We start from the raw sequence: 25,305 nt of genomic DNA on the forward strand, positions 1-25,305 counted from the left end.
CAATGTTGAAATGTCATTCTTTATGATCCGCACTGGCCATTGTTTTACACCCTTACTGGCACAACCCTTCCCATTTATCCGGGCTTAGGACTGGCACTAGGAGTGCACTCGCTTGTGTGCAGTAAGGCTGCCATAGAAAGGTCCAGAACTCGACATTATATCAAATTAGAGAAAAACACCTTATTGCTGAAAGTGGTTGCACTCAGTGTGTCCAGAGACATCCTGACATAGTCGTAGTGCGTACCTATATAGTTTGAGGCATCTGTAGAATTTCTCTCACTATGTGCAAGCTGTAAACTCATGAAGGAAATGGCCACCTATTGATTATAGTGTGGCTATAACTCTCAATCAGTTTGATAACATGCTTGGCAGCAGAGAGGCACAGTTCTGAATTGTACCAATCTCTAGCTTCATGCAGATACTGACTGGACTGTGACCAGGTGGAGAAATTGGATTTTAGGACCTTTGAGAGACTTTTATGTGGGCAATCAAAGATATCCCATCTCCAACTCGGCTATTCTCCTGCTTCTTCCTGTATGCCAGTGAAAAGCAATTATAGTGGGGTCAAAGGTCTTAAATATTGCACGGGGTTGTAAATTCTTTGCTTCTCTACCTGTGTCTTTACAACAATAGAAATGCCAGCTACTGTCCACAGTGCATAGACAGTGCATTTGTATGTCTGCAAAAACCTATAAGAGCCAGTCTCACCTCTGCAGCATTGTTCCGATAAATGATTCACTTTGTCTTTTAAATTTGGTCTAACAACCGCAAGACACATTAGTCAGATCTCTGCATATCAACACAGGCTGATTTTTATAACATTTTAAAGAAGAAACTTTGGTCTTTCTAGATATTAAGTAGAGCAGGGACGACTTTGTAGCTGTGAATCCACAACAAGTGCTAAAATGAAACAGGTGCATTGTTACAGCAGGCCCGACTGCAAACAGCACATGCAGCATCTGTCCCTGTGTGACCTGGTTAAACAGCACAGTATCTCTGCGCTCCTGTGCAACGCTGAGAGTCACTTTAGTCACATTCTGACCGGTAAGATCAGTGGTTATAAAATGTGATCAAACTGTTTTTTGATTTGTTTGTAGTTAAAGTTCACAGAAGCTAAACATGACAGAAATCAGAGGTTGCCGTGACGACTGTGAGGAGGAGGTGCTTTCAATCAATCTAAGATTCTTTGATGTTTGGTGATTCCTAATGAAGTCATTTCATTTCGGGTTTACTTAATATTTTCAGATGTGCTTACGATCCAGCTGATGTCCACTCACAATGCTGCTGACTCTGTCTGTAAATAGGTTACCTGAAGAAATCCCTCTAATAGGACATCACATTCTTATTCTGGGAACTATCAATGATTAGTGTTGACAGAAGCCTCCTGTCTTGCTGTTGTACACAAAGTCTCCTTTGCTGTCAGTGGCCTGATGCACTTGCTGGGACATCTTTAGCTGCAGAGGGATGAAGGTCTTGTTGTCCTAAAGAGGACAATAAGCCCTTTGGCCAGGAGACCCTGAACTGCCTCCCATCAGGTACTGTGTGCTTTGAACTGTGGCTTTCACTACCTGCTTAGATTTAGACATTGTTTCCCACCAGGTTCGATCCATGTAAAAACTACACAGATCTAATGAAGTAGTGGTAGGATTCATTACTGAAAAGGTTACAGAGTCGTTTCTAAAGCTGTGGGACTCCAGTGAACCACAGTGGGAGCCGTTCTCTACAAATGCCAAAAACATGGAACAGTGGTTCACAAAAGACCCCAGAACATCATCCAAACTGCAGACCTCACTTGCCTCAGTGTTCATGGCCGCACCATGACAAAGAGAGTCAGGCCATTTGTTGCTCATCTGTTTTCTGCAAAGACCTAAAGCCAGATTGGAGCTGACAGAGAAACCCCTGCAGACACAGACCAGTCCCTGACAGTCATCTTTTTCCATCCTTGCTGTCATTATTCATGCACAAGGACACGGTGATCTAAGTCCTACACACTCTCTGCTCCCGAGATTGATAATATTGTGTCTTTCTGGAGAAATGTTTAACATGTCAGCATGAAGGTTCAGATGATTACACATCACAGGGGCTCAGTTCTGTGGTCAAGTCAGTCCAGGTTAGCAGAAATCTACCTTGAAGAGATAAGCTATCAGCTACTTAACCTGCTTTCTTAATCTGCGCCTTCATCTGAATACAGCAGCAGATGTGTTTTGGTGATTAACTGCATGGATGTGACGTCAGCCACAGGTTTGTAAAAAGGTGTTGTGAAGCTTGGATTGGGTTTCCTGCTGACCTTTACGCTGTAAAATGTCCACAGGACGAGGAGTTTCTCCACACTCTTATCCAGGAGACTCTTGAACTGAAACCTTGATGAAATAAACATCTGGAAGTTTAAGGTATCATCTCATGTTGAAGTGGTTGACTCCGACAGTGATTTTGTATAATTTGTAATCTCCACAATGATAAGAGTCATAACGGTCTCATTTTTAGAAGGGACTGTCCTTGTGACTGTTAGCTGATAACTTGGCACTTTCCCCCCTTCTGGTGTAAATATGGGAACTTCTGGATCCAAAAATCAAGCAGAAGCCAAAACAGTAATGTTAAGGCTTCAAAATGAAGAGTCAGAGCAAGTTTGTGCTACAATTACATATAAAATTACATATTATTATTATTGACATGATTTGATTGATTGTTAGTCATATCGTTCACAAAAAGGGTTTCATAGTACCAGAAATCTATACCGTTAGCTTAGTACCATATACTTAGAAAGCAGCTGGATTCTTGTGAGATGTCACATAAGGTTTCGTCTGGCTGGCTTCAAGCTGTGACCTCTGTGAAGAACTACTGGACAAACTAACATTAGACTTTGTAACCTTTGTTCTGCACGCAGCTGATTTCTCACCGACCTTGAATTCTGTGTGGAGTTCTGCTTTTTTTATACGTTTCAGTGACTATTTGCATCCTGGCATTTGGTTGTGTTGAACAGCAAAACTCATTACCTGACTGAAAATATTTAAATATCTCCAAATACAGCATAGTTCTGGCTGCAGAGCTGGGGTACTTTGGAGCAATGTATTGCCTTTCCTAAATTCTCTAGTTAGAAATGCTGGAAATACTTTAGTCACTGGGATTAGCAGCTGCTAACCGCTCGGTGTTTAAAGCTGGCCTACATGAAGAACTTTGTACCTAGAAAGAGCAACCACAGTGGGATAAAGAGCTATGTTACTCAGTTTCTCCTGAACAAACTTGTAACATTTTTGTAGTTTGGGTGTAAACGTCTCCACCATTCAGAACACTTTCCAATGATTCTAGTCACACTGTAACGGGCAGAGGACTTGCTGCTCTGCTTGAACACACAAAGAGTTTCAGAAAACACGCCTCATTCTGTCATTCAGCTTAGGCAGGTTAACTTTTCTTGAAATCTTCAAACATTTGCAATAGCAAGACATTTTTTTCCACAGCAGCATGGTAGCGTGACCAAACCCCACATCAGTATATTTTGTAAATGTCCGAGCCTCTTCTTCCTGCAGAGATTCTGCACCTCCTCGCCATCTTATTCGATAAATAGGCAGGTGTCAGCTGGACAGGTGCCGATCCTGCAATCTCTGCCCATTGTGCCTCAACGTACCTCCTGCTGCATGAAGACGAGCACTTAAAGGCCAAAAACCCCAGAACAGCCACATTTGAGTCGCATCATGCACACAGACTCTTTGTTTTACTCAGAGAGGCAAACTGCACATAAAGAGAAACTGAAAGGAAACTGTTATGATGAATGTAACCCTATGCCCTGTTATTTCACAGTGGAGTCTTTGACAAACAGAATCATTTACTTTGTCATCTATTTAACTATAAAGTGATGACCTTAATAATCGGACTTATTGTTTCACTAAGAATAGGTTTATTCTTCAACCAGGATAATATATTTGATGTCTCTGCTGTGTTATCAACCTGCAATATTATCACAGATTGACCAGAGTAGTAATGTCTTTGTTTGTTTGTTTCATTTTCATGATCCATAGTCTACGACCCAAGTAAATTCAACTTTTTCCTTCAGTAAAGCAAAGAAACGTTTTCATATCACTGCATGTCAGCAGTACATCTGTGACCAGCCACTAGATCTGTTTTACAGCAGCCATGTTAATATTTAATAATAAATAAACTCAGGTGACTAATCACATTAATCAAGGCTATGGTTCAACATGGAATAAAACTTGTTTCGTTGTCATTAACAGCCTATTCTGTCAGCACAACCATCCACGGTTCCAGAGCTTAGAGTATTTGCAGTGTTTGCCAGCCTTTATTAAACACACATAAAAGAACCACACATTTAACTTTAAAGTCCAACACGTGGAAAATAGATTTTATTGTACAAACAGGAGAAATATGCAACATGTGTGTGAAACTGCCACATCTGTGCACAGCTGTGCAGTGTGGATAGATTAGAGGAATATATTTATAATACTGGTACGAGTGTTTCACTGAAGATCGTTGATATGGGTGTACTGCTTCACAGTGTTGTCCTTTCACCTTGAGTAGTTGAACAACCTGTAATCTCTAAGCTGATGCATAGTCCTCTAAATACTGAATGTTAACTTAGGGTGACGTTTCTGGCTACTCGATAAATGCAAATCAGAGGTTCATTGTCCTTCGAGTTCTCTTTGGAGTGGCAGTGATTTCTCAGAAACATATCCGTGGTGGACCTGGGAACATTGTGACCGTAGTAGAGCAGGTAGTGTACACTCCACCGACTCCACTTTGCACTGTGTTATATTGTTCTTGGTCTTATGGCTGCCACAAACGATTGTTTTGATAGTCGACTAGTCGGTGATTATTTTTGCGATTAGTCGACTAATCAGATCATCATCCATTGGACGTAAAACGTACAGCTTATTGCACCAGCAGCATCTGCTCTTATATAACTATCATTAGCTTACAGCTTTAAGTGTTTCAGGTGCTAACTAAAAATAAAGACAAGATGATAGTTTATTAAATTTTAATGAAATTTGCAGATTGTCTCGGTGAAGTTTAATAAACTCAGCCGTCTGCTCCTTGCTGTCTAAAATATAACAGGACACCGGAGTAGATTCTCACACTTCTGATAATCAGCTGTCTGCTTGACTTTTATTCAGCTGTGTAAAAACTATAACTTTAATCTCATCCAAACCGATTTACTCAGGAACAAATAAAACACTGAAAAAAGCCAAACAACATTTTTAAGTTATCTAAGTGACTCATATATCATGTTTAACCTGAGCAGCGAAAGACGGCGGTGGGTTTGAAAACGATTTGCCGGGAGTCCGGTGTTGTCACCGGCTCTAGTTAGCCTTGCCCCCGGCTAGCTATCGAGCTGGTGGGTAACAGACGCCTCCGAAAACGTCGGAGCGCTTTTGAAAATATGCGGTGTCTTGATAAACTGAGCAGATATTTGAGGTTTACACAGCTACATTCTCGCCTGAAAATATGTTAAACATTTATTTTGTGACCCAGAAAGAATAATAAGAGTAATATTAAAACTAACCAACTGCCACCATTGTTGGAAACTGAGCTGGGCTGCGATGGGCCGCGCTATGAATTCTGGGACACAGTTTCTTCTTCTTTGGTGTTTAACGGCAGCTGGCATCCTTGTACATGCAGTGCTGCCATCTTCTGTTTCAGTCCGTTATTACACTCTCAGCTTCAAACGACGTGTCGACTATTAAATTAATCGTTGACGATTTTGATAGTCGACGTAATCGTGACTAGTCGACTAATCGTGGCAGCCCTACTTGGTCTACATTTTGGATTTATGTGGCTGAACAGTTTTTTGTTGCTCCTGCAACAGTGACAGTGAAGATGATCTTATATCTTACTGCTCATGATTTATACAGTCTATACTGCATCTGATAGTGTGTGAAGGGAAATCACAGAGAAAATGAAAGTGGCTTTTAACCGTCTTGTTCTTCTAGTACACACGGTTCTCCCCTCATACTCCTTCCACATGTGAAGCATAAAGAGACAGTGTTTGCCACGGTTTTGTGTTGTTCTTTTAACCCCCCCTCATGCTGTTATTCTGAGGGCAGTCCATCTGCTGATCTCAGAGGGCAGATGATTAACAGCACACAGCACCTGCTGAAACCTTTCCTCACACTTTGACTTGTAAGTGGAAACAGCGGAAAGCCCCTTAAAGCCCACAGAGGTTTATGGTAGTGGTGGTGTGTTTGTGACAGATAAGACAGTCTCAGGTGCTCGCAAATACTGCATGTATTCACAAGATGGGAAATAAGTGCAGCCATTCAGTACTCCATCTATGAAGCAGTCACTTACTTTTATTACGATGCTGACCTCTAAAGAGCTTCTTTTTTGCTGTTTCACATACATGTAATGGTTCTTTATGACACAAAATCTCCTGGTTTAGAGAACTTTATTTAGTTGTTTCATTGTGACAACAGTTTCAGTGTTCTGACCCGTCTGTCTGCTGGCTGATGTTAGCTCAATGCAGCGTGTAAGCCAACACAGAAGCTATCTCACATAACAACATACGGTATTAAAGCTCAGCTAGTTCATCCAAACTTCCAGGGCCAATCTGGTAACGTAGTTGGCCATTTTCAATCTGCTAACTCTAACTAACCAACTAACTCTGCCAGATTCATCTAGCGTAATCCAGCTAGCTGGCTAACTCTAGTTTGCTTGCTATCGTCAAAGCTAGCCAAATCAAGTCAACAATAGTTGAGCAAAAAGAACCTGACCACGGTTTTACACGGTGACCCGACGCCAAGTCCTCCTCGTGCTCTGTGTTTGCGTGTGATACTAATATTTACTGAGGGGAGGACAGAAAGACTCAGGCTGACGTAACAAGAAGGCAGTGCTGCGTTAGACAGGAGCACTGCCTCGCATCGTCTCCACTACATCCAGCTCTTTCCTCAGCAAGCATGTTTATTTATACCCCTGTTGTTGCTGCTCTCTCCTGCCCACTCTTCTCTATATTCTTTTTATTCCAGTCACTTCCTTTTTTACCCTCTGCCTTGGAGTGAAAGTGCCAGTAACATGAACTATATATACATCAATGGGTCAACAATTCTTCAGCCCAACTATCAAAAGAATGACCCTCAGTGGTGTCCAGCATCAGTACAGCTCTGCTCCCTCACAGCTTTCTGTCTCAGGAGGACTCCCTTGCATTTTATCTAGATCCACTTACATACTTTGAAACATTTAGACTCCCCGATCACATCAATTTATTTTTAGTGTTCTGCATGTTTTAAATACCTAAACCCCGAAGTCTAAGGAACGACTGTATTTTCTTCAAGACATTTCACCTCTCAGGTGATCGATGACCCTGGTGCAGGTGGTACATGATCAATATGGGTTAATGACCCTGTTAAGGACAGTTCCCTTATATAACAGGGACTCTCCACCATTTGGTTTTAGAACGGAAAAAGCTGCTGGGATGAAAGATGAAATGTCTTCTTTCCAAGCGCTTATACTATCATGACCTGGATGACTGAGAACTTCCACAGACATAAACCCAAGGTTTCAAACGATCTGAGTATTTGTTGGCCAAGAGAGAATCAAAGCCTGTCTTATGCAGACTGCCTGTAGCTACTTTGTTACTTGGAGCCGGCGTAAGTTCCTCATTCAGTTATTTCATTATTGATTCATGCAGAAGTATTATTTCAGTCAAGTATGTTTCCATTACTGAGGATGGTTACTGCAATGAGGAGATGGGCAAAACAGCAGGTGATTATCATATGTCAGTGCAACTAGATCCGTATTAATGTTAACAGCATGAAGGAGCTCACAAGGCTAATATTGTTTCCTTCCTTTTTGTTTTTGTAATTGCTGCTCGTTCCTTGAAATGCACTTTCTGTGCAAGTTAAATCACCAAAATTCATGGTGCAGTCAAACAGTTTTGCAACTGTGTCCATAAAAAGCAAAAATAAAAAAAAAAGCTAATTTAAAGTTTGTAATCTCTGTGGAATTCAGGCTGCTTGTGATCACAGAGTGATGTTAGAGAGCGGTCTCTGTGTTGTACAGCCGGGCCCATAAGTGTTTAAACAAACCATTTTTGTAATCTTGCCTGTGTACAACACCTCAGTGGATCCAAATCAAACTATCGAGTGCAGACCTTTTCTCTGGCCTTGGTTCACGAGCCTTAGGTTCTATGTATTTATGAATCTGTATGCTGGCCTCATTCCCCAAACTGTCAGTTCAGGTGGCAAAGAAGAGCAGTGAAAAAAGACAAAGGGGATTTACTTGGTCATGATTGATTACCAGTTTCTTATCCCTGCCAGTTCTCAGCTTAAGAATCTGCCTAGCTCTGGAAAACCTGACGTTAATATTAAAAGGATTGTGAGCAGTGGTGTTCATGCATATGTTGATGGATTCATGGAAGGCGTTTGTGTACAATGAGCTGGGCTACTGAAGTGCAGCCACACCGGTTGGACAATCAGTGAAGAGATCAATAAAATGCCGATTCATAAATCCCTTTTAATAGCATGGTGTGCAAGATGTGCTGACACAGGGACTACAGGAGAGCCGAGTTAAGGACAGTGGGTAATGAACACAGGGCTCAGGGATGCTCTCCAAACAGCAGATTAGATGGGAACAAAGATATGGTGCTTATATAGTCAAAAGTGTGAAGCATTCTGGGTAACAGTGCGTGAAGTTTTGAGTCTGTAGCCAAGAAGCTGCTGGCTCGCAGCTTTTCATGGTAGTCTTTGGACTTCAGTCCAGTCTGCTCCCTCACTCACCACAAGCCCTCATAACATTAACCTTCGTAACATTAAAGTGGCGACAAAAGTGGAACTGATTACCCGGGGCCCCAATGGTGGGAAGGGCCCTTGCAAGCCTAGAATGAAAAATTTGGGTTTGTTTTCATTTTTCATTTCAAAGTAATTAGTGTCATAATGAAGTTTCCGCAATAAATCAGTCGTGTAAATGAACTTTAATTCCAAGAAGTAGTGGAGACACTCATTTTTACCCAGGTTGGTTTAGTCCATCCGGAGCTGGACTGGCGTTTAGGTGTTATGAATTTATTCTAGCCGACATGCTGATGTGCACTGTGACTCATGTCTTTCTCTAAGAAAGCAAAATCATATGAAATAAAGCAACTGAGGGAAGTTGGCTGTTAACAAATTTCTATCAAAAGAACGGTGAGCACAGCAAAACTAACAGTTGTTAAAAACAATGAGCTAGTGTCATCTGTAACACTGTATTCATCAAATTCACACAACCTAACACCAAGAAACACACAAAATGTGAGAAACAGCTAGAGCAGGTCCTTCTCCAAATGATATGACATGAGGTGAGCTCATGTAGTGGCAACTAAAACCAGCAAGGACGACGTGAGTAAGGCACAAACCCAGTTTTATCTGATGCATTTTAACATACTGCTTTTAGCCCTTTTCAACCTGCTAATTTTAATTCACTGAACACCAAATGTGGACATTTACAAATATAAATACATTATTTACAGTGGTGTGTCCTGAAAATATTTAAGCAGGTTAACAGGCTAATTAATATCAGTCCTGTTTGCTTTATTCTTGTAGGTGTGTCAGTGAGCCCAGAGAATGGTGAAGTAAAAGAGGTTGCCCTTTATTTTACATTTATTTACCTTTATGTGCGTCAGGAAAGCAGATTCTTTTTGTGTTTCTGCAAATAAAACTGTCACTAGATACCATTTATGTCTTTATTATGAAGCGCAGGAGCCTGCGACTTTTGTTGCCATTTAACCTTTTCTTTTATACCATGAGACTCATAACTATTTCAGTGAAAAAGGCTAACCTGTTGACCATTACAGATATTTGTATACAGTTGTCAGCTCAGATGCTGGGTAAAAAAATACATAGATATGGTCCTACTCTACCTGAGCACCCAAAGCTGTTTATTAAGCTTACCTCATTTTTCTGTTTAAGCCCTTTCTAGCTAACCTTCATACACATTCATACTCTGATGGATGCATTGGAGAAAAAGATTGAGAGAAAACTTGGAGAGAGGATGAGAGAGCATCTTGCCCAAGGATACTTCCAGTGCTCATATTTACATATGGTGATCTAAGAAAGGATGCTATGAATGTCATTACCCCAATTTCATATTTTTATCTTTTTATACCAATGAGTTTTATGTGTTGAGCTATTTGGTTATAAGGCAGAGCGTCACAATTAGAGACAACAAACAACACAAAGCCCTCATACCAGGTGTAGACCATGGTGGTGCAGGGGTAAGGATTTATGACCTGGGCAACTTGCAGTCAGTGAGTTGACCATCAACTGTATGCCAAACTTTTCTAGACCCAAATGTGAGGCCATCTGTCCAAAAGCTAAAGCTTGACCAAACTGGGTTAGGCAGCAGGACAGTGATCCACAAACAAGCTACGGTATCAAGATGTTACAGTGGCTCAGTCAAAGGCCAGACCTCAACCTGATTGAAAGACTTTGGCAGGTGAGCTTAAGAGAGCCGTGCAGTGCTAGATGGTTAGTTGGACAAATATACATGCACATAAAAGTTTGAAAGTTGTATCATAGGTAGCGTTATATGCCTTTACATGTCCTCTTTGCAAATGTGTCCACAGGAGCATTGTCCATATAATGAAATAATAAAAGGAGACAGTTCATTTCCACGTACAGTAATAAAACCGCAGAATTCATTCCCTGCCTCAAAAAAGCAGTTTGAGCTTCTCTCCCCTTAAAACTTAGTTTTTTGATTGGCCTGTGCCAACAAACAAAACAACAGCTTCAGGGGTCACAGCTGGAATGCCCACCATAATGTCACACAGCAGTTGTTAGTGGGAAGGAAGCTAATAGATAAGGATCAGCAGAAAATAACAGCTTTTACTTTATACAGCGCCTTGCAAAAGTATTCGGCCCCCTTGAACTTTCCCACATTTTGTCTCATTACAGCCACAAACATGAATCAATGTTATTGGAATTCCACGTGAAAGACCAACACAAAGTGGTGCACACGTGAGAAGTGGAACGAAAATCAGACATGATTCCAAATATTTTTTACAAATAAATAACTGCAAAGTGGGGTGTGCGTAATTATTCAGCCCTCTTTAGTCTGAGTGCAGTCAGTTGCACATAGACGTTGCCTGATGAGTGCTAATGACTAAACGGTGCACCTGTGTGTAATCTAATGTCAGTACAAATACAGCTGCTCTGTGACGGCCTCAGAGGTTGTCTAAGAGAATATTGGGAGCAATAACACCATGAAGTCCAAAGAACACAGCAGACAGGTCAGGGATAAAGTTATTGAGAAATTTAAAGCAGGCTTAGGCTACAAAAAGATTTCCCAAGCCTTGAACATCCCACGGAGCACTGTTCAAGCCATCATTCAGAAATGGAAGGAGTACGGCACAACTGTAAACCTACCAAGACAAGGCCGTCCACCTAAACTCACAGGCCGAACAAGGAGCTGATCAGAAATGCAGCCAAGAGGCCCATGGTGACTCTGGACGAGCTGCAGAGATCTACAGCTCAGGTGGGGGAATCTGTCCATAGGACAACTATTAGTCGTGCACTGCACAAAGTTGGCCTTTATGGAAGAGTGGCAAGAAGAAAGCCATTGTTAACAGAAAACCATAAGAAGTCCTGTTTGCAGTTTGCCACAAGCCATGTGGGGGACACAGCAAACATGTGGAAGAAGCTGCTCTGGTCAGATGAGACTAAAATGCAAAATGCTATGTGTGGAAAACTAACACTGCACATCACTCTGAACACACCATCCCCACTGTCAGATATGGTGGTGGCAACATCGTGCTCTGGAGGTGCTTCTCTTCAGCAGGGACAGGGAAGCTGGTCAGAGTTGATGGGGAGATGGATGGAGCCAAATACAGGGCAACCTTGGAAGAAAACCTCTTGGAGTCTGCGAAAGACTTGAGAGCGGGGCGGAGGTTCACCTTCCAGCAGGACAACGACCCTAAACATAAAGCCAGGGCAACAATGGGATGGTTTAAAACAAAACACATCCATGTGTTAGAATGGCCCAGTCAAAGTCCAGATCTAAATCCAATCGAGAATCTGTGGCAAGATCTGAAAACGGCTGTTCACAAACGCTGTCCATCTAATCTGACTGAGCTGGAGCTGATTTGCAAAGAAGAATGGGCAAAGATTTGCACATCTACAGTCTGTAGATGTGCAAAGCTGGTAGAGACAGACCCTAAAAGACTGGCAGCTGGAACTGCAGCAAAAGGTATTGACTCAGGGGGCTGAATAATTACACACACCCCACTTTGCAGTTATTTATTTGTAAAAAATGTTTGGAATCATGTCTGATTTTCGTTCCACTTCTCACGTGTGCACCACTTTGTGCTGGTCTTTCACGTGGAATTCCAATAAAATTGATTCATGTTTGTGGCTGTAATGAGACAAAATGTGGGAAAGTTCAAGGGGGCCCAATACTTTTGCAAGCCACTGTATGTTTGTGGTCAAGTCAAATGACACAACTGCAAAGCTCTGACAACACCTTAACTGCAGCCAGTGTAACTTAACATTTGGTCGGTTTTTGACCTCACCTGGCATATTTCACCTCACATACATGAGGGAGAGCAGCTACAGGAGAAACACTGAGCTGTGATAACACAAGAGCAAATCTATTAAGTCAATAAGGTAAATGCACAAATTCAGAAAATAAAGACTCTTGGGTGGATTTATTTAAAGTTATTTGAGCATTTTTTCTGTCAAGCCTGATGTTGCCTTAAATATAAAGCAGCTTCCTCACAGTGACAAATGCAACCTTTTAAATAAACACTAGTAACAGATCAGGACTTTATAACAGAAGATACACAAAGCTGATTAAGGCTATCCTCTCTCTGACATCACAGAGAGTCAAGAGTAGAAAAAACAGTGAAGCCTGAGCTCACAGGGATTATTGTACACTGGCTTTATTATTTGAAATGTTGCCATGTTTAATATGAACATCCACCTCTGTGAAAGTAACAAAAAAGGTAAAGCCTAATGGGTCCACTGTAAAATATTTCACAGTGGGTGGGTGGGTGGGGGGGGGGGGGGTGGTGTTCAAGATCAAAGTCATCCAGTCTTATTTGAACTAAAGAGGAAAAGTAGCTGAAGTTTGAGGGTTTCATCAGAGAAAGCAGTCGAACAGTTTCCCCAAACATATCGTACGATAGTGAAAGAAAAAAGCATACAAACTAACATTTACAGGCATCCGTATTACAGCAGTGTTGTGCTGTGGCTTTAAGCAGGAGCAGCATGCAGAAACAACATGTTAGAGCTGTTTTACACCCTTTGATGATGATGATTTTTCATATATACATATATATATGTAAATTCTACTTCTCTTCTGGTTTGTTTTGGGGAATTCAGAAATTTCAAACTTCCTATCTGGAGGAAACAGATGTTTCACATCATGTGACTTTGTTGACTGCAGCACTTTACAGGAAAGTAAAAGATGCAGATCGGACGGGGTTATAAATAACACTCATGTCATTATTTCAGTGTGTGCGCCTCATACTAGGAGGCATATTGTTTGAGAGTTTTAATGCGACCAACAGCAGGTATGACCTCAGAAAGACACGCACGAGGACATGTGTAGCAATTTAATGTAGTGGAGAGAGCAGCCCATATAGAGTAGCGGATGAGTCATCGCAGCCTCACAGGGAGGGCTCAGCTCGGGCTTTGAGCATTTTTCAGAATGAGCGGTGGAGCCGTGCAGAGCTGGATCCATCCGCATTTCTCCATTTCAGATAGACACACCTAGACTGTACATGCCTAATTGTCAGTATATGGCCAGCAGGTCTTAAAAGATGACACTGTGCATGTGTTGTGAGGTCAGGCAAACAGTGTTCTTTTTTGCCTGCCTTAATCCATTTATCCTTTGCACAGATTTTAACATTGTAGGAAGCTCCAAACACACACACACCTGGCTGTGATATGTCACACTCTGCCCCCTGCTGCAGAACTGCTGATGGATAGTGGAGGAGGAAATCTGCAATGTGACAGGAAACTGCAGAATTTGCTGTCTCCGCTGAGATTGTGACAGCAAGATTGTGATGGACGTCGGAACAAAGGGATAATTACTGGATGTGGGGAGTGTGATGTACAGTATGCAGCATAATTTATGTAATTATCTGCCTCCAACTGTCTCTGATTAATCATTTATTAATACATTTAGTGATTGAATCCATGGCTGTCTGTGTGTAAACACTGCTGTCACTGCTATACAGTTCACATATTGCACATAAATGACATTTATTTGTCCCAGAGGGGAAGTTTGATTGCAGCAGAAGTCACCTGGCATTTGTATACACCACATAAAAATAATCCCATCAACTCTGGAATCCTCTGTGCCCAGAGACCGACCGCAAAACACTGTGTTCCAACATTCAGATCATTGAGGGGCAACACAAATGCTACAGCAAGGGGGAGCAAGGACATCAGGTTAGGGGGAGTGATAATATCACCCCCACTCGAGATTGGGTACCAAGTCCCAAGTACTGAAAGATAGGCTCATGGCGAAGCTGGAAGCCTGGACCCTCCGTAGCCAATTACCAAGGCTACGTGACGTACTCTCTGAAGGTCTACTAGAAGATGTGAATGCAGCATCACGGACAATCCGTACTGCGACCATCACTGAGACTAATCAGCTGATCTACACTATGGCAGCAGTGATGAATGGCTACAAGATGAACAGCCACAAGGAGGAGTACCCCCCACGGAGAAGGAGACTAGAGGCCAAGAGCAAGGCAGTACTAAGGGAACCTGCAAGCTGCCCATACCCGAGACATCGATTCCCGCATGCACACCACTAGGACCTACAGCAATGGCATTGGATGTCATTCACACTGGAGAAGTGTAGTTGGATGGTAACAAAGCGAGGAAAGGTAGGCAGAAGTGAGGGGATCGAACTACCAGAAGGCAACATTGCAGACACTGAGGACAGCTACAAGTACCTGGGAATCCCACAGGCAAATGGGAACCACGAACAGGCTGCTAGGAAAGCTGCAACCACCAAATACCTGCAGAGAGTTAGGAAAGTCCTGTATACCAAGGGCTGACAGAAGAACCCGAGAAGATGTGGAGGATGAAGGTGACAGTGGTCCCCGTGGTAATCGGAGAACTCGGGGTAGTGACCCTCAGGCTGGGCAAGTGGCTTCAGCAGATCCCTGGAATAACATGTGAGATCTCTGTCCAGAAGAGCGCAGTCCTAGGAACAGCTAAGATACTGCGCAGGACCCCCAAACTCCCAGGCCTCTGGTAGAGGACCCGAGCTTGAAGAGGGCAAGAGGGGAATTATATATATTTCCTAATTGGCCTTTGGCTTTTTGCCAAGCCACCATGTAACCACTTTCATGGATAAAGAAACATTTCTTTGATTCTGCACCATCTTATCTCATGGTGCCATGTGATATTACACAGAAGTTTAGCCAATCTTCAGTTGAACTTCCATTGGTGTTACATTCACACTGGGGGAAACAGAGCAGGGCTGCAAGTCCAGCACAGCTTTAGCTTTTCTCTCACCTTGCTGCCCTTTTTTTACAAATTACAAATGCCGTCGTCACATGTGAAAGCCACAGTTTAAACTGAGAATAGATATTTAGGGCTACTTAATAATTAAACAATCTTGTATCGTAAATGGGCTGATTCTTATAAAGCGCTTTTCTACTCTACTCAAAGCACTGTATACAACATGCCTCATTCACCCAATCACACAAAGTGACGCAAAGCAACTCTTTCCTCGTGTACATCCTTTAATCTCACACTCAAATGTCTTCGGTGCATGGCTCAAACAATTGGCCTCGCTATTTCAAATAGTGTTTTGTTCCATCAATATTATGATTATTATTATTATTATTATTATTATTATTATTAAGTGGGGGTTATTACTGAAATACATGTGTGGCTCTTGCGACTCATTTATCTGTTGAGTTATCACCTACAGTAACTGTGCTTTTCTCCTGAGCTCTAAATAGCATTTCTGTTCCTCTCAGCTTACCGCTTTAGTGTTCGCGCCAGGAAACTTCAGTCTTATCAAACCTTTGTTTCTGTTTTCAGAGAAAGATAAACAGCACTCATACATCCACAATATGATGCTGCAGCATTCTGGTACCGCAACTGAAAAGCAATAACAAGAAAAAAACAGGTCACTCCCACAACTCAGTATTATTACTGTGTTTGTAAAGGATGGCCTTTAAATATCTGTAAAAGTCTAACAGTGATGTCTGTATGTCTGTGCAATAATTTAGGTTGGACTAAATCCTGGGTGGGAGCAGTGATGTAATGAAAACTAGCAGTCTGTGCACAGAAATAAATCAAATGTATGAAACTATATGTCACTGCTGAAAGATTACAACCCCCTCTTTAATAATCAGGTGCACCGACCATCACAGTGTGCTCTAACACACTGGTCATCTAGTGCAGAAACGTGTCTGGTGATGCGTTATTAGGTGAAATCTTCTGCTAGTGCAGGTTTCTTTGCAGTAAAGTCAAGAACTGGCTGTAGCAATGCATTCTACCCAGTCTGGGCAGAAAAAGAGTGTTCGCAGTCTCTTTCACAGCACTGGGCAAAGTGGAAATGAAATGCAACAACACATCACCAACTTGTGCTGAGTGAGGAGAGAAGAAAAGACTCAGTGTTTGCCACTTTAATGCTGTTGCACATTCGTTTTTTCTCATCTTCCACCTTCCATGTTTTACTCACTGCTGGTGTCTTTCTCTCTTCCAGGCTTCAAGTGCCCTGTGTGCTCCAAGTTTTTGGCCTCAGATGAGATGGATCTTCACCTTGTGTTGTGTTTAACTAAACCCAGAGTGACATACAATGGTAGGACTTCCTTTATTGCCTTTACAACATATACTAGCATTTGAAAGTATGCTGTAGCTGAATGCAAAATTCCCCTAGATAAGAAGAACAAGCAGTTATGAAGGGTCTAAGTCAGGGGTGTCCAACTCCAGGCCTCAAGGGCCGGTGTCCTGCAGGTTTTAGATCTCACCCTGGGTCAGCACTCCTGAGTCAAAAGATTAGTTCATTACCAGGCCTCTGGAGAACTTCAAGACATGTTGAGGAGGTGATTTAGCCATTTAGATCAGCTGTGTTGGATCAAGGACAAATCCAAAAGGCTGCCTGCCCAGAAATGGGATGGGTCTACTAAGAACAAGGGTGTCCAACTCCAGGCCTCGCAGGCCGGTGTCCTGCAGGTTTTAGATGTGTCCTTGATCCAACACAGCTGATCTAAATGGCTAAATCACCTCCTCAACATGTCTTGAAGTTCTCCAGAGGCCTGGGAATGAACTAATCTTTTGACTCAGGAGTGCTGACCCAGGGTGAGATCTAAAACCTGCAGGACACCGGCCTGTGAGGCCTGGAGTTGGACACCCTTGTTCTTAGTAGACACATCCCATTTCTGGGCAGGCAGCCTTTTGGATTTCACACTGGAGTTTCAGCACACAAAACCGTCGTATCAAAACATGTATTTGCTCTGCAGTGAGTGTTTAGGCCATTTTATAGAATCTCATGGCTACCTTCAATGTACAGGCAAAATAAGGGGAAATCTGAAAGTAGACAAAAGTGCCTTGAACTGAGTTTAACCATGCCTGTTTGTTGTGTAGTTACAGCAGATTCTGTATGTTAAATGACTCCCACGTCCAAGTTCCCTGTGCGTGTTTGAGCTCCTCGTTTAACGTCTGAGGCTGAGCCCAGTTTTTCAGCCTCTGCCACATTCTGTTTCTACCCAGAGCTCAGTATAATAGATGATCTATGGCCTCATGAGTATTTTAGAAGATGCAAGTAGGCACCATGATTTTACCTGCTGGTCAGTGAAGACCTGTTTTTAAAGCCTTGACCTGAGCGTTATCAGCCGTCTCGGTGTTTTGACAGCAGATATAATGACTAAGGAGTGGCTCTGACTGTGACACTGACAAAGCACGCTCACTGCCTAACACCTTTTAACAACTTAGCAGCCAACTTACCGTACCGGATCATTCTACTGTCTGCAAGCACGTGCAGAGGGGGGGGGCTAGAGGGGCTTGAGCACCCGCCCCCTTCCCGATGGGTGCCCAAAGTGCCCTTTTGTTGAGGCAACTTTTTTAAAAATTATTTATTTATTTTTTTATGTGTGTGTGCGTGCGGAGTCCTGTCTGTGCCCCTCAACAATAATATTTAACTATTAATCACAGTTTTGCTAAATAAAAGGATCTGGCTTGCATCAGTCACATGATCACATTTAACCAATGATCGCCCTTGACGGCAGAACGCGCTGGTTACGAGCCGGGAACGAGCTCACAAAGAGCACGCGCATTTTTAGCGGTCCGGAGCTGCAGGAGAAACACAAGTTAACTCAGAGACACAGAGTGATGCGACAAAACCAGTAAGTAGGTGTACAGCGCACACTGTAGTGTGTAGCACCCAGGAGTATCAGCTTATTACGTACACGTTGGTAAGCTGTCTTGTTGCAACTGACGAACTGAAACAAACGAGCGTGCTGTGTGTGCAACAGCGCGACAAACATTACCTGTCCTTTTATTAACTGCACAGGTAGTGCTGGTCGTAGCTGCTGGCTACCTGTGTAAGGCTGTCATGGGTCTGTAGCTCTGTCACCGTTTCAGGGAACATATTTAGTTTTAAAGGAAGTTTCCGGGCTTTTCCTGCCTTTCTGGAGGGATTATATTTCACTAAAAAACCATCTAATATGCATGTCCACATAATTATGCATTATTATAATATTTAAAAAACACACGCTGTATTTTAAAGAACATACATTAAGAAGCAGATTATATTAGATTTATATTTTAAATAAGACAAAATGTGGATTTTACAGCAGTAAAATGATTGTATCTCTACAGTTTAAACATGTAATAAGCTTTGCCCTGCACAGAGTGGATAGTGAAACAAATGGAATCATCATAATGACATTATTTCATATTTATTACTTCCCCCTCCTCATTGCTTTATTATTGTAGCTCTAGTAATAAATAATAATGTAAGGATTCTGGATCAGCACCGTGATGCCCATAGTATATACAGTATTCTGAAGAAGGTCTAAAATGTCACTGTGTGTGTGTGCATGTGTGTGTTTTATTTAGATGGATTTAAAAAAAATATTACTCATGATATAACATTGTCCAGACAAGCCTGGTAAGGACATGAGGAGGAAACAGCAGGAGCTGTGTGAGGCTACTAAAGGCAGGGCTATAACATTTTTCTGTCATCATTTTATTATAGATTAAGTGCAGGAGTTGTTAGGTGTGGATAATTAGATTATAGTTTATTGCAATAGCAAGTTGTGCCTTGTTCTCACATAGACAGCAAGTGGAGAGTGATATATGAAATGATGGGATGGAAGGAAGAAGAGAAGCAAAGAGTGAGTCACAGGCAGAGCCTAAATTATTTCTCACAGTTTTTTGTGTCCTTATGGTTCCAAGCGCTGTCACCAATCTTTGCATTTTGTTATTATCTCATGACACTTGTTTAATCAGCTACCATCTCTCCTGTGGACTTTTTAATGTCTACAGTCTCAGATCAACACAGCCCTGCCCTCCAGCACTATCCACAGCAACCCCTCAACAGCAACATTGTACTGTGGCTGTAGCTCAGGTGGCAGAGCAGGTCAGCCACTAATCAGAAGGTCGGTGGTTCGATCCCAGGCTGCCTCCTGGCTGCATGCCAAATATCCTTGGGCAAGATACTAACCTTGTTTGCCTACTGGTGGTGGTCAGAGGGCCCGGTGGCGCCAGTGTCCGGCAGCCTCGCCTCTGTCAGTGCGCCTCAGGGCAGCTGTGGCTACAATGTAGCTTGCTATCGCCTGTGTGTGTGAATGACTGAATGTAGTGTAAAGCTCTTTGGGGCCCTTAAGGACTAGAAAAGCGCTATACAAATGCAGGCCATTTACCATGTACCCATCAGGTAAAACATTGGCGACGTTTGCTTTGCCTTGTTGCCCATATTAGATTCTTGATGAATGTGTGTTGTTGTTATTCAGCCTGGTTCAATGTGCCCCTTTTTAACTTTGAGCACCCGCCCCTTTAAACCTCTCTGCACGGCCCTGACTGTCTGCCTCTTATAATGACCATAAGCAACAAAAGTGAACTTCGTGTTCGAAGCACAGGCCGAGGGGGCGGTGTGGCAGCAATTTTTCACACCAGCCTATTAATCAACCAAAGACCCAGACAGACTTTTAATTCATTTGAAAGCCTGATGCTGAGCCTCGTCCACCCCAGCTGTGAAACTCAGAAACCAGTCTTACTTGTTATCATCTATCGTCCACCTGGGCCTTACACAGAGCTTCTGTCTGATTTCTCAGACTTTATATCTAATTTAGTTCTGAGCTCAGATAAAATAATTATTGTGGGTGATTTTAACATCCATGTAGATGCTAAAAATGACAGCCTCAACATGGCATTTAATCTGTTATTAGACTCAATTGGTTTCTCTCAAAATGTAAAAGAACCCACCCACCACTTTAATCACACTCTAGATCTTGTTTTAACATATGGCATAGAAACTGAACATTTAACAGTGTTTCCTGAAAACCCTCTCCTGTCTGATCATTTCCTGATAACATTTACAATAATTGATTACACAGCGGTGGAGAGTAGACTTTATCACAGTAGATGTCTTTCTGAAAGCGCTGTAACTAAGTTTAAGAATATAATCCACCCACTGTTATCATCTTCAATGCCCTGTACCAACACATAGCAGAGCAGCTATCTGAACGCTACACATGCTGATGCAACACCTCTCTACTAGCTTCTCATCACTCGTGAATAAGATCCAGAGATTCTTAAAGTTACAGTGCGTAAAATGTCACCACTAGATGTCAGTAGACTGCAGATTCAGTAAACTGAATTCTGTTTTCTTACCTCTCACAATTCAAGTGCATAAGCCTAGCTGAGGTGGCCGCTTATAAGATGTCACTTTTCCACCCCATAGATTAAAAAAACAAGAGTTCCTGCAGCCTGATTCTTGCTTTGACTTCTAATGATCATGTACATAAATGTGTATTAAACTAACTGTACCAAACCAAAATAGAGCTGTCAGACTGAAATAACTAAAAGAACCTAACTGAAGTTATGTGAGCTTAATAACATCACTCTCTTCCTTCCAGAAGGCTTATAATTATCCTCAAGATGATCATCAGTATAATGTTAAAAAAAACTTTTATATGAATTAGCCAGTCAGCTCCCTGCTTATGTAACAGGTTCTTCCTCCTGCAGTCTGAGAAATTTAGTATAATCTTCATGTAATATTTCCCAAACTACATAGCTGTGGTTGCCTGAGGGCTGCTTCTCCTTGCATTTAGCAGAGATCTCTTCTGTATTTAAGGATATCACAGCCACAGTTAGTGTGGCTGGGGGAAATGTTTCGTTGTTTCCTCTGCTAAACATGAGTATGGGCTTGTAAAATACTCCCCACAGTGAAGTTACAGGAAGCTACGAGATGCAGTCATGTTTCCCTGCAGATTTGACAGATGTGCTCTGCTGCCACTGTCAGCAAATGGTGATCTGTTTTGATAGATTTCTTAATTTGGTTTTCTGAGCTGAGAGGATCTTATTACTGTTCCAAAATAAACATGAAAACTCACTTTATGTAACAGCATTGCCTACATTTAAATGATCATTTAATCGCTTAACCCAGAGGTTCCCAAAGTGTGGGGCCCGCCCCCTAGGGTGGGCGCAGAGCCATTGCAGGGGGGGCACGGTATGAAAATTAAAAAAACGCATTAGGTTGTGTAAAATGCTTGGACACTGCTAGCATCATGGACAGGTTTTTGACGGGGCTCCCACACAAACGCAAAGCAGGAGATGAAGCATCGCCAAATATGTTTCCAAACCAACTTCCTTCCAAGCCAAAGACTAGAAAATATGATGAAGCAAATCTTCCCTTTGGCTTCACCTGCACAAGAACATTTTTCTTGTAAAACAAAAGGGGGCCTAGCAAAAAAGGTTTGGGAACCACTGACTTAACCTCTAGTTCACTTCAGTTTTTTTATATAGCACCATTTGACAACCAGTGTGAATGGTGTTTGCCTCTGTGTGTTAGCCCAGCAACAGAATACAAAATAAAGAGGAACGATGGAAATATGTGGCTTGGAGGTCGGAGGTCAGCTCTTACTGTCTTACTGGGGGTGGCTGTAGCTCAGGTGGCAGAGCAGGTCAGCCACTAATCAGAAGGTCGGTGGTTCGATCCCAGGCTGCCTCCTGGCTGCATGCCAAATATCCTTGGGCAAGATACTAACCTTGTTTGCCTACTGGTGGTGGTCAGAGGGCCCGGTGGCGCCTGTGTCCGGCAGCCTCGCCTCTGTCAGTGCGCCCCAGGGCAGCTGTGGCTACAATGTAGCTGCCATCGCCAGTGTGTGAATGTGTGTGTGGATGGGTGAATGACTGAATGTAGTGTAAAGCGCTTTGGGGTCCTATGGACTAGAAAAGCGCTATACAAATGCAGGCCATGCAGGCCATTTACTGTCATTATGTCAAAAAGTCCTTGGGCAAAATACCGAACCCCAATGCATCCATTAGAGATAGAAAGTTCTTAAATAAATAACAACTTAAGAACTGAATGGCTTCATGACTGCTTCATAGAAGGCACTAATGAGGCTTGTAGTGAAGCATGCACAGCTAAGAGTTGATAGGCACTATAAAAATACCAGTAAAAAGAAACCCATAGGAGTGGATCATGGGAATCCACAAAAAAAACTCTGCCCCCCCCCCCCCCCCATGATGCAAAGCCAGTGCTGTTTAAAATGTCAATAAAAACAAAATGCAATGATTTGCATAAATGAAATGTTATACTGTAGGGCTGTTCCATATAACGATATATATCGGATGACGATATAAAAACGTCTATCGTTTCATTTTACGCTTCAGCTTTTTTACACATTGTTTGTTTCGTGGTGTCGCAAAATAAACTGTTTACGGCAATATTTGTTCATGGTTCTGATGGTCACTGTAGTGGTTATATTAATTTCTTAAAGTTCTCTCTTTCTCTTATATTTAATAAAACCACACCACGGACGGACAAGCGCCTGTTTTTTATGTGTTGTGGTTAGCAACCACGACGGTAACACCATCGCGTGTCCGCATGTTTATGTTCCACATAAACCTTTCACAATAAAGCTCAAGATCCTGCTGAGACTTTTCAAAATAAACCGAATCACGTGAAAGATGCAGATTATTTATGGATGAGAATTAAAAAAGAGCTGCCAGGTGCTAAAAAATAAAGCTTAGACTCAAACGTTAGAACAGGCTTTCCCCCGCAGCACGCCGTGTAATAAATACTCACAAAGAAACGGCGCCGTTACAACTTATGTCTAAAAATGTATCGTTTCATGCATCGGTTAAAACTCGACTCCAGCTACATGACGCCCAGCTGGAAACACTTCACGCAGGTCGAGCTGCCCGAGATTCACAGAGTTTACAGAAAATGTTACATTTCTGTGATTTATATCGTTATCGGACGATAGATGTCTCATATCGGGATATGAGACTTTAGTCATATCGGGATATGAGACTTTAGTCATATCGGGATATGAGACTTTAGTCATATCGCACAGCCCTATTATACTTTGAGAGACTACAGATTACAGATTACATGCCCTAAAATGTATTTTGTAACGTATTCCGTTACGTTACTCAACAAGAGTAACGTATTCTGAATACTTTGGATTACTTAACATATTATCATGCTTTTTACAGCTACATGAATGTACTATTGCTGTGTGATTTATTACTATTACTGAAGGTTACTCTCCATACCAATACCAACACCAACTAGATGTTTAAATCTTAATATAAATGAGTAACAGTAGGTGGACATTAGGTAAGGCTGCACTTTTTGCAGCGATCTCGTATAGAAACTAGTCAGCGCGTATATAAAACAGGTCCGCGGCTCCGAACCGTAGTATGGGGACCTCTGGCTGATACGTCGGGTTCATGTCGGCTCGCAGCTGAAAACTAGCTTTACTTTGTTGTCTGGCTCAACTTTGCTAGCGAGAGACAGAGAGAGGCGTTGAAAGGCTGCTGCAACCAAACTTATTGTTTCAGAGGAAAACATGAACACAGCGTACAGCCGAGTCTTAACAGCTTACTTACAGCTGGGCTCGTCAGGCACTCTTCTTGGCTGCAGTGGTTATTATTATATTTACATGCTTCCAGCTCCCGTTTCTGCTCCGTGACAGCTCCTACTTTTCCTTTCTCTCCCTCCTCGCTCACAGACACATCACGGGTATGGCAGTCCATCCTCCCTGCAGCACCGACTACACCGCCCATCAGGCTACATGCTTTAGGGCGATGCCTGTAACACTCTGCTATTGCCTTCATATTAAATAATTTTTGTGAACACAACCCACCGCCGTCTTTTGCTACTCAGGTTAAACACGATATATGAGTCACTTAGATAACTTAAAAATGTCATTGTTTGGCTTTTTTCAGTCTTTTATTTGTTCCTGAGTAAATCGGTTTGGCTGAGATTTGACTTGATTGAGACTTCTGAGTTATTTTTGTTTCATGCAAAATCAGAAGTTAATCACGCAGACTGTTCTGTGATCTGCCGCCCTGGCTGTATGCATGTGCATCGTGGTCGTGAGCAAGTCTGTCCCAGCCCTAACGCCTAAGTGTAGTGAGAGCAGCAGGGATCGTGTCTGTTTTATAAGAGCATTCTTCTTACACACAACAAAACCTCATCTCGTACTCGTTTCACAGCATGGATGACCCACTTTCATTTCCTGATTCAGGATCCTGACAGTAGTGACGTTTAACATGCATCAAGCGCAGTGAGCGTAGTGCAGCAGCATCTCTGGTGTGTTCATGCCATGTCTTTGTTTGACAAAGGCCTGTTTCTCACTTCTTCTCTCTCTAAGTCTGAACACATTTCAGCTCATACCAACACTGCTCGGTGTTTCCCTTTCAGCTGAGTGCTTTCAGGCCAAGTTGAGTTCCTCTTTGAGTAAGCCCACTTCCTGTTCTGCTGGGACTGATTCCTCTCTGTCTTCCTGTCTCTCAGTCATGTGATGGTCCCTGTCTGAGCAGACTGCTGCAATATGGAGAACACTGTCAGCTAACGCAGGAATGCAAACAATGAACACGATCTGTCTTTGTTCCTACAGCCATGCGTCCATGCACCCGTCTTCTTCCATTGATCCAAAGTTGGGTTCAAAATGCAGCAGGGTATTCCAGACGATCACTCGCTCTCAGGAAGTGGAGATCTCGAAGCATTCCCAGGCCAGATAAGATATATAATCTCTCCACTGGGATCTTTTTCCAGTGGAAGGTGCCAGAAAAATGGTGATGAAGCTGCGAGGTGATCTACTGGGATACTGTGAGACGGGGCCTGGTTGTTGCTCACTGCTGTTTTCTGTTAGCTGGTGGCATCGCCTGGTGCGTTTAGGAG

The 25,305-nt window shown here is 42.5% G+C and overlaps 1 protein-coding gene across 1 annotated transcript in view; it reads left to right on the top strand.

Moving 5' to 3' along the window:
• znrf2b (zinc and ring finger 2b) overlaps positions 1-25,305 on the top strand; it is a 50,863-nt gene that overhangs the window by 14,857 nt on the left and 10,701 nt on the right. The window contains exon 2 of the mRNA XM_082551067.1: positions 16,651-16,746. Coding sequence (XP_082407193.1) covers positions 16,651-16,746 — 96 coding nt within the window. The remainder of the gene's footprint in view (positions 1-16,650; positions 16,747-25,305) is intronic.

The sequence above is a fragment of the Aulonocara stuartgranti genome (assembly GCF_965226115.1).
Source record: "Aulonocara stuartgranti genome assembly, chromosome: 11".
In the NCBI taxonomy this organism is placed as follows: domain Eukaryota; kingdom Metazoa; phylum Chordata; class Actinopteri; order Cichliformes; family Cichlidae; genus Aulonocara; species Aulonocara stuartgranti.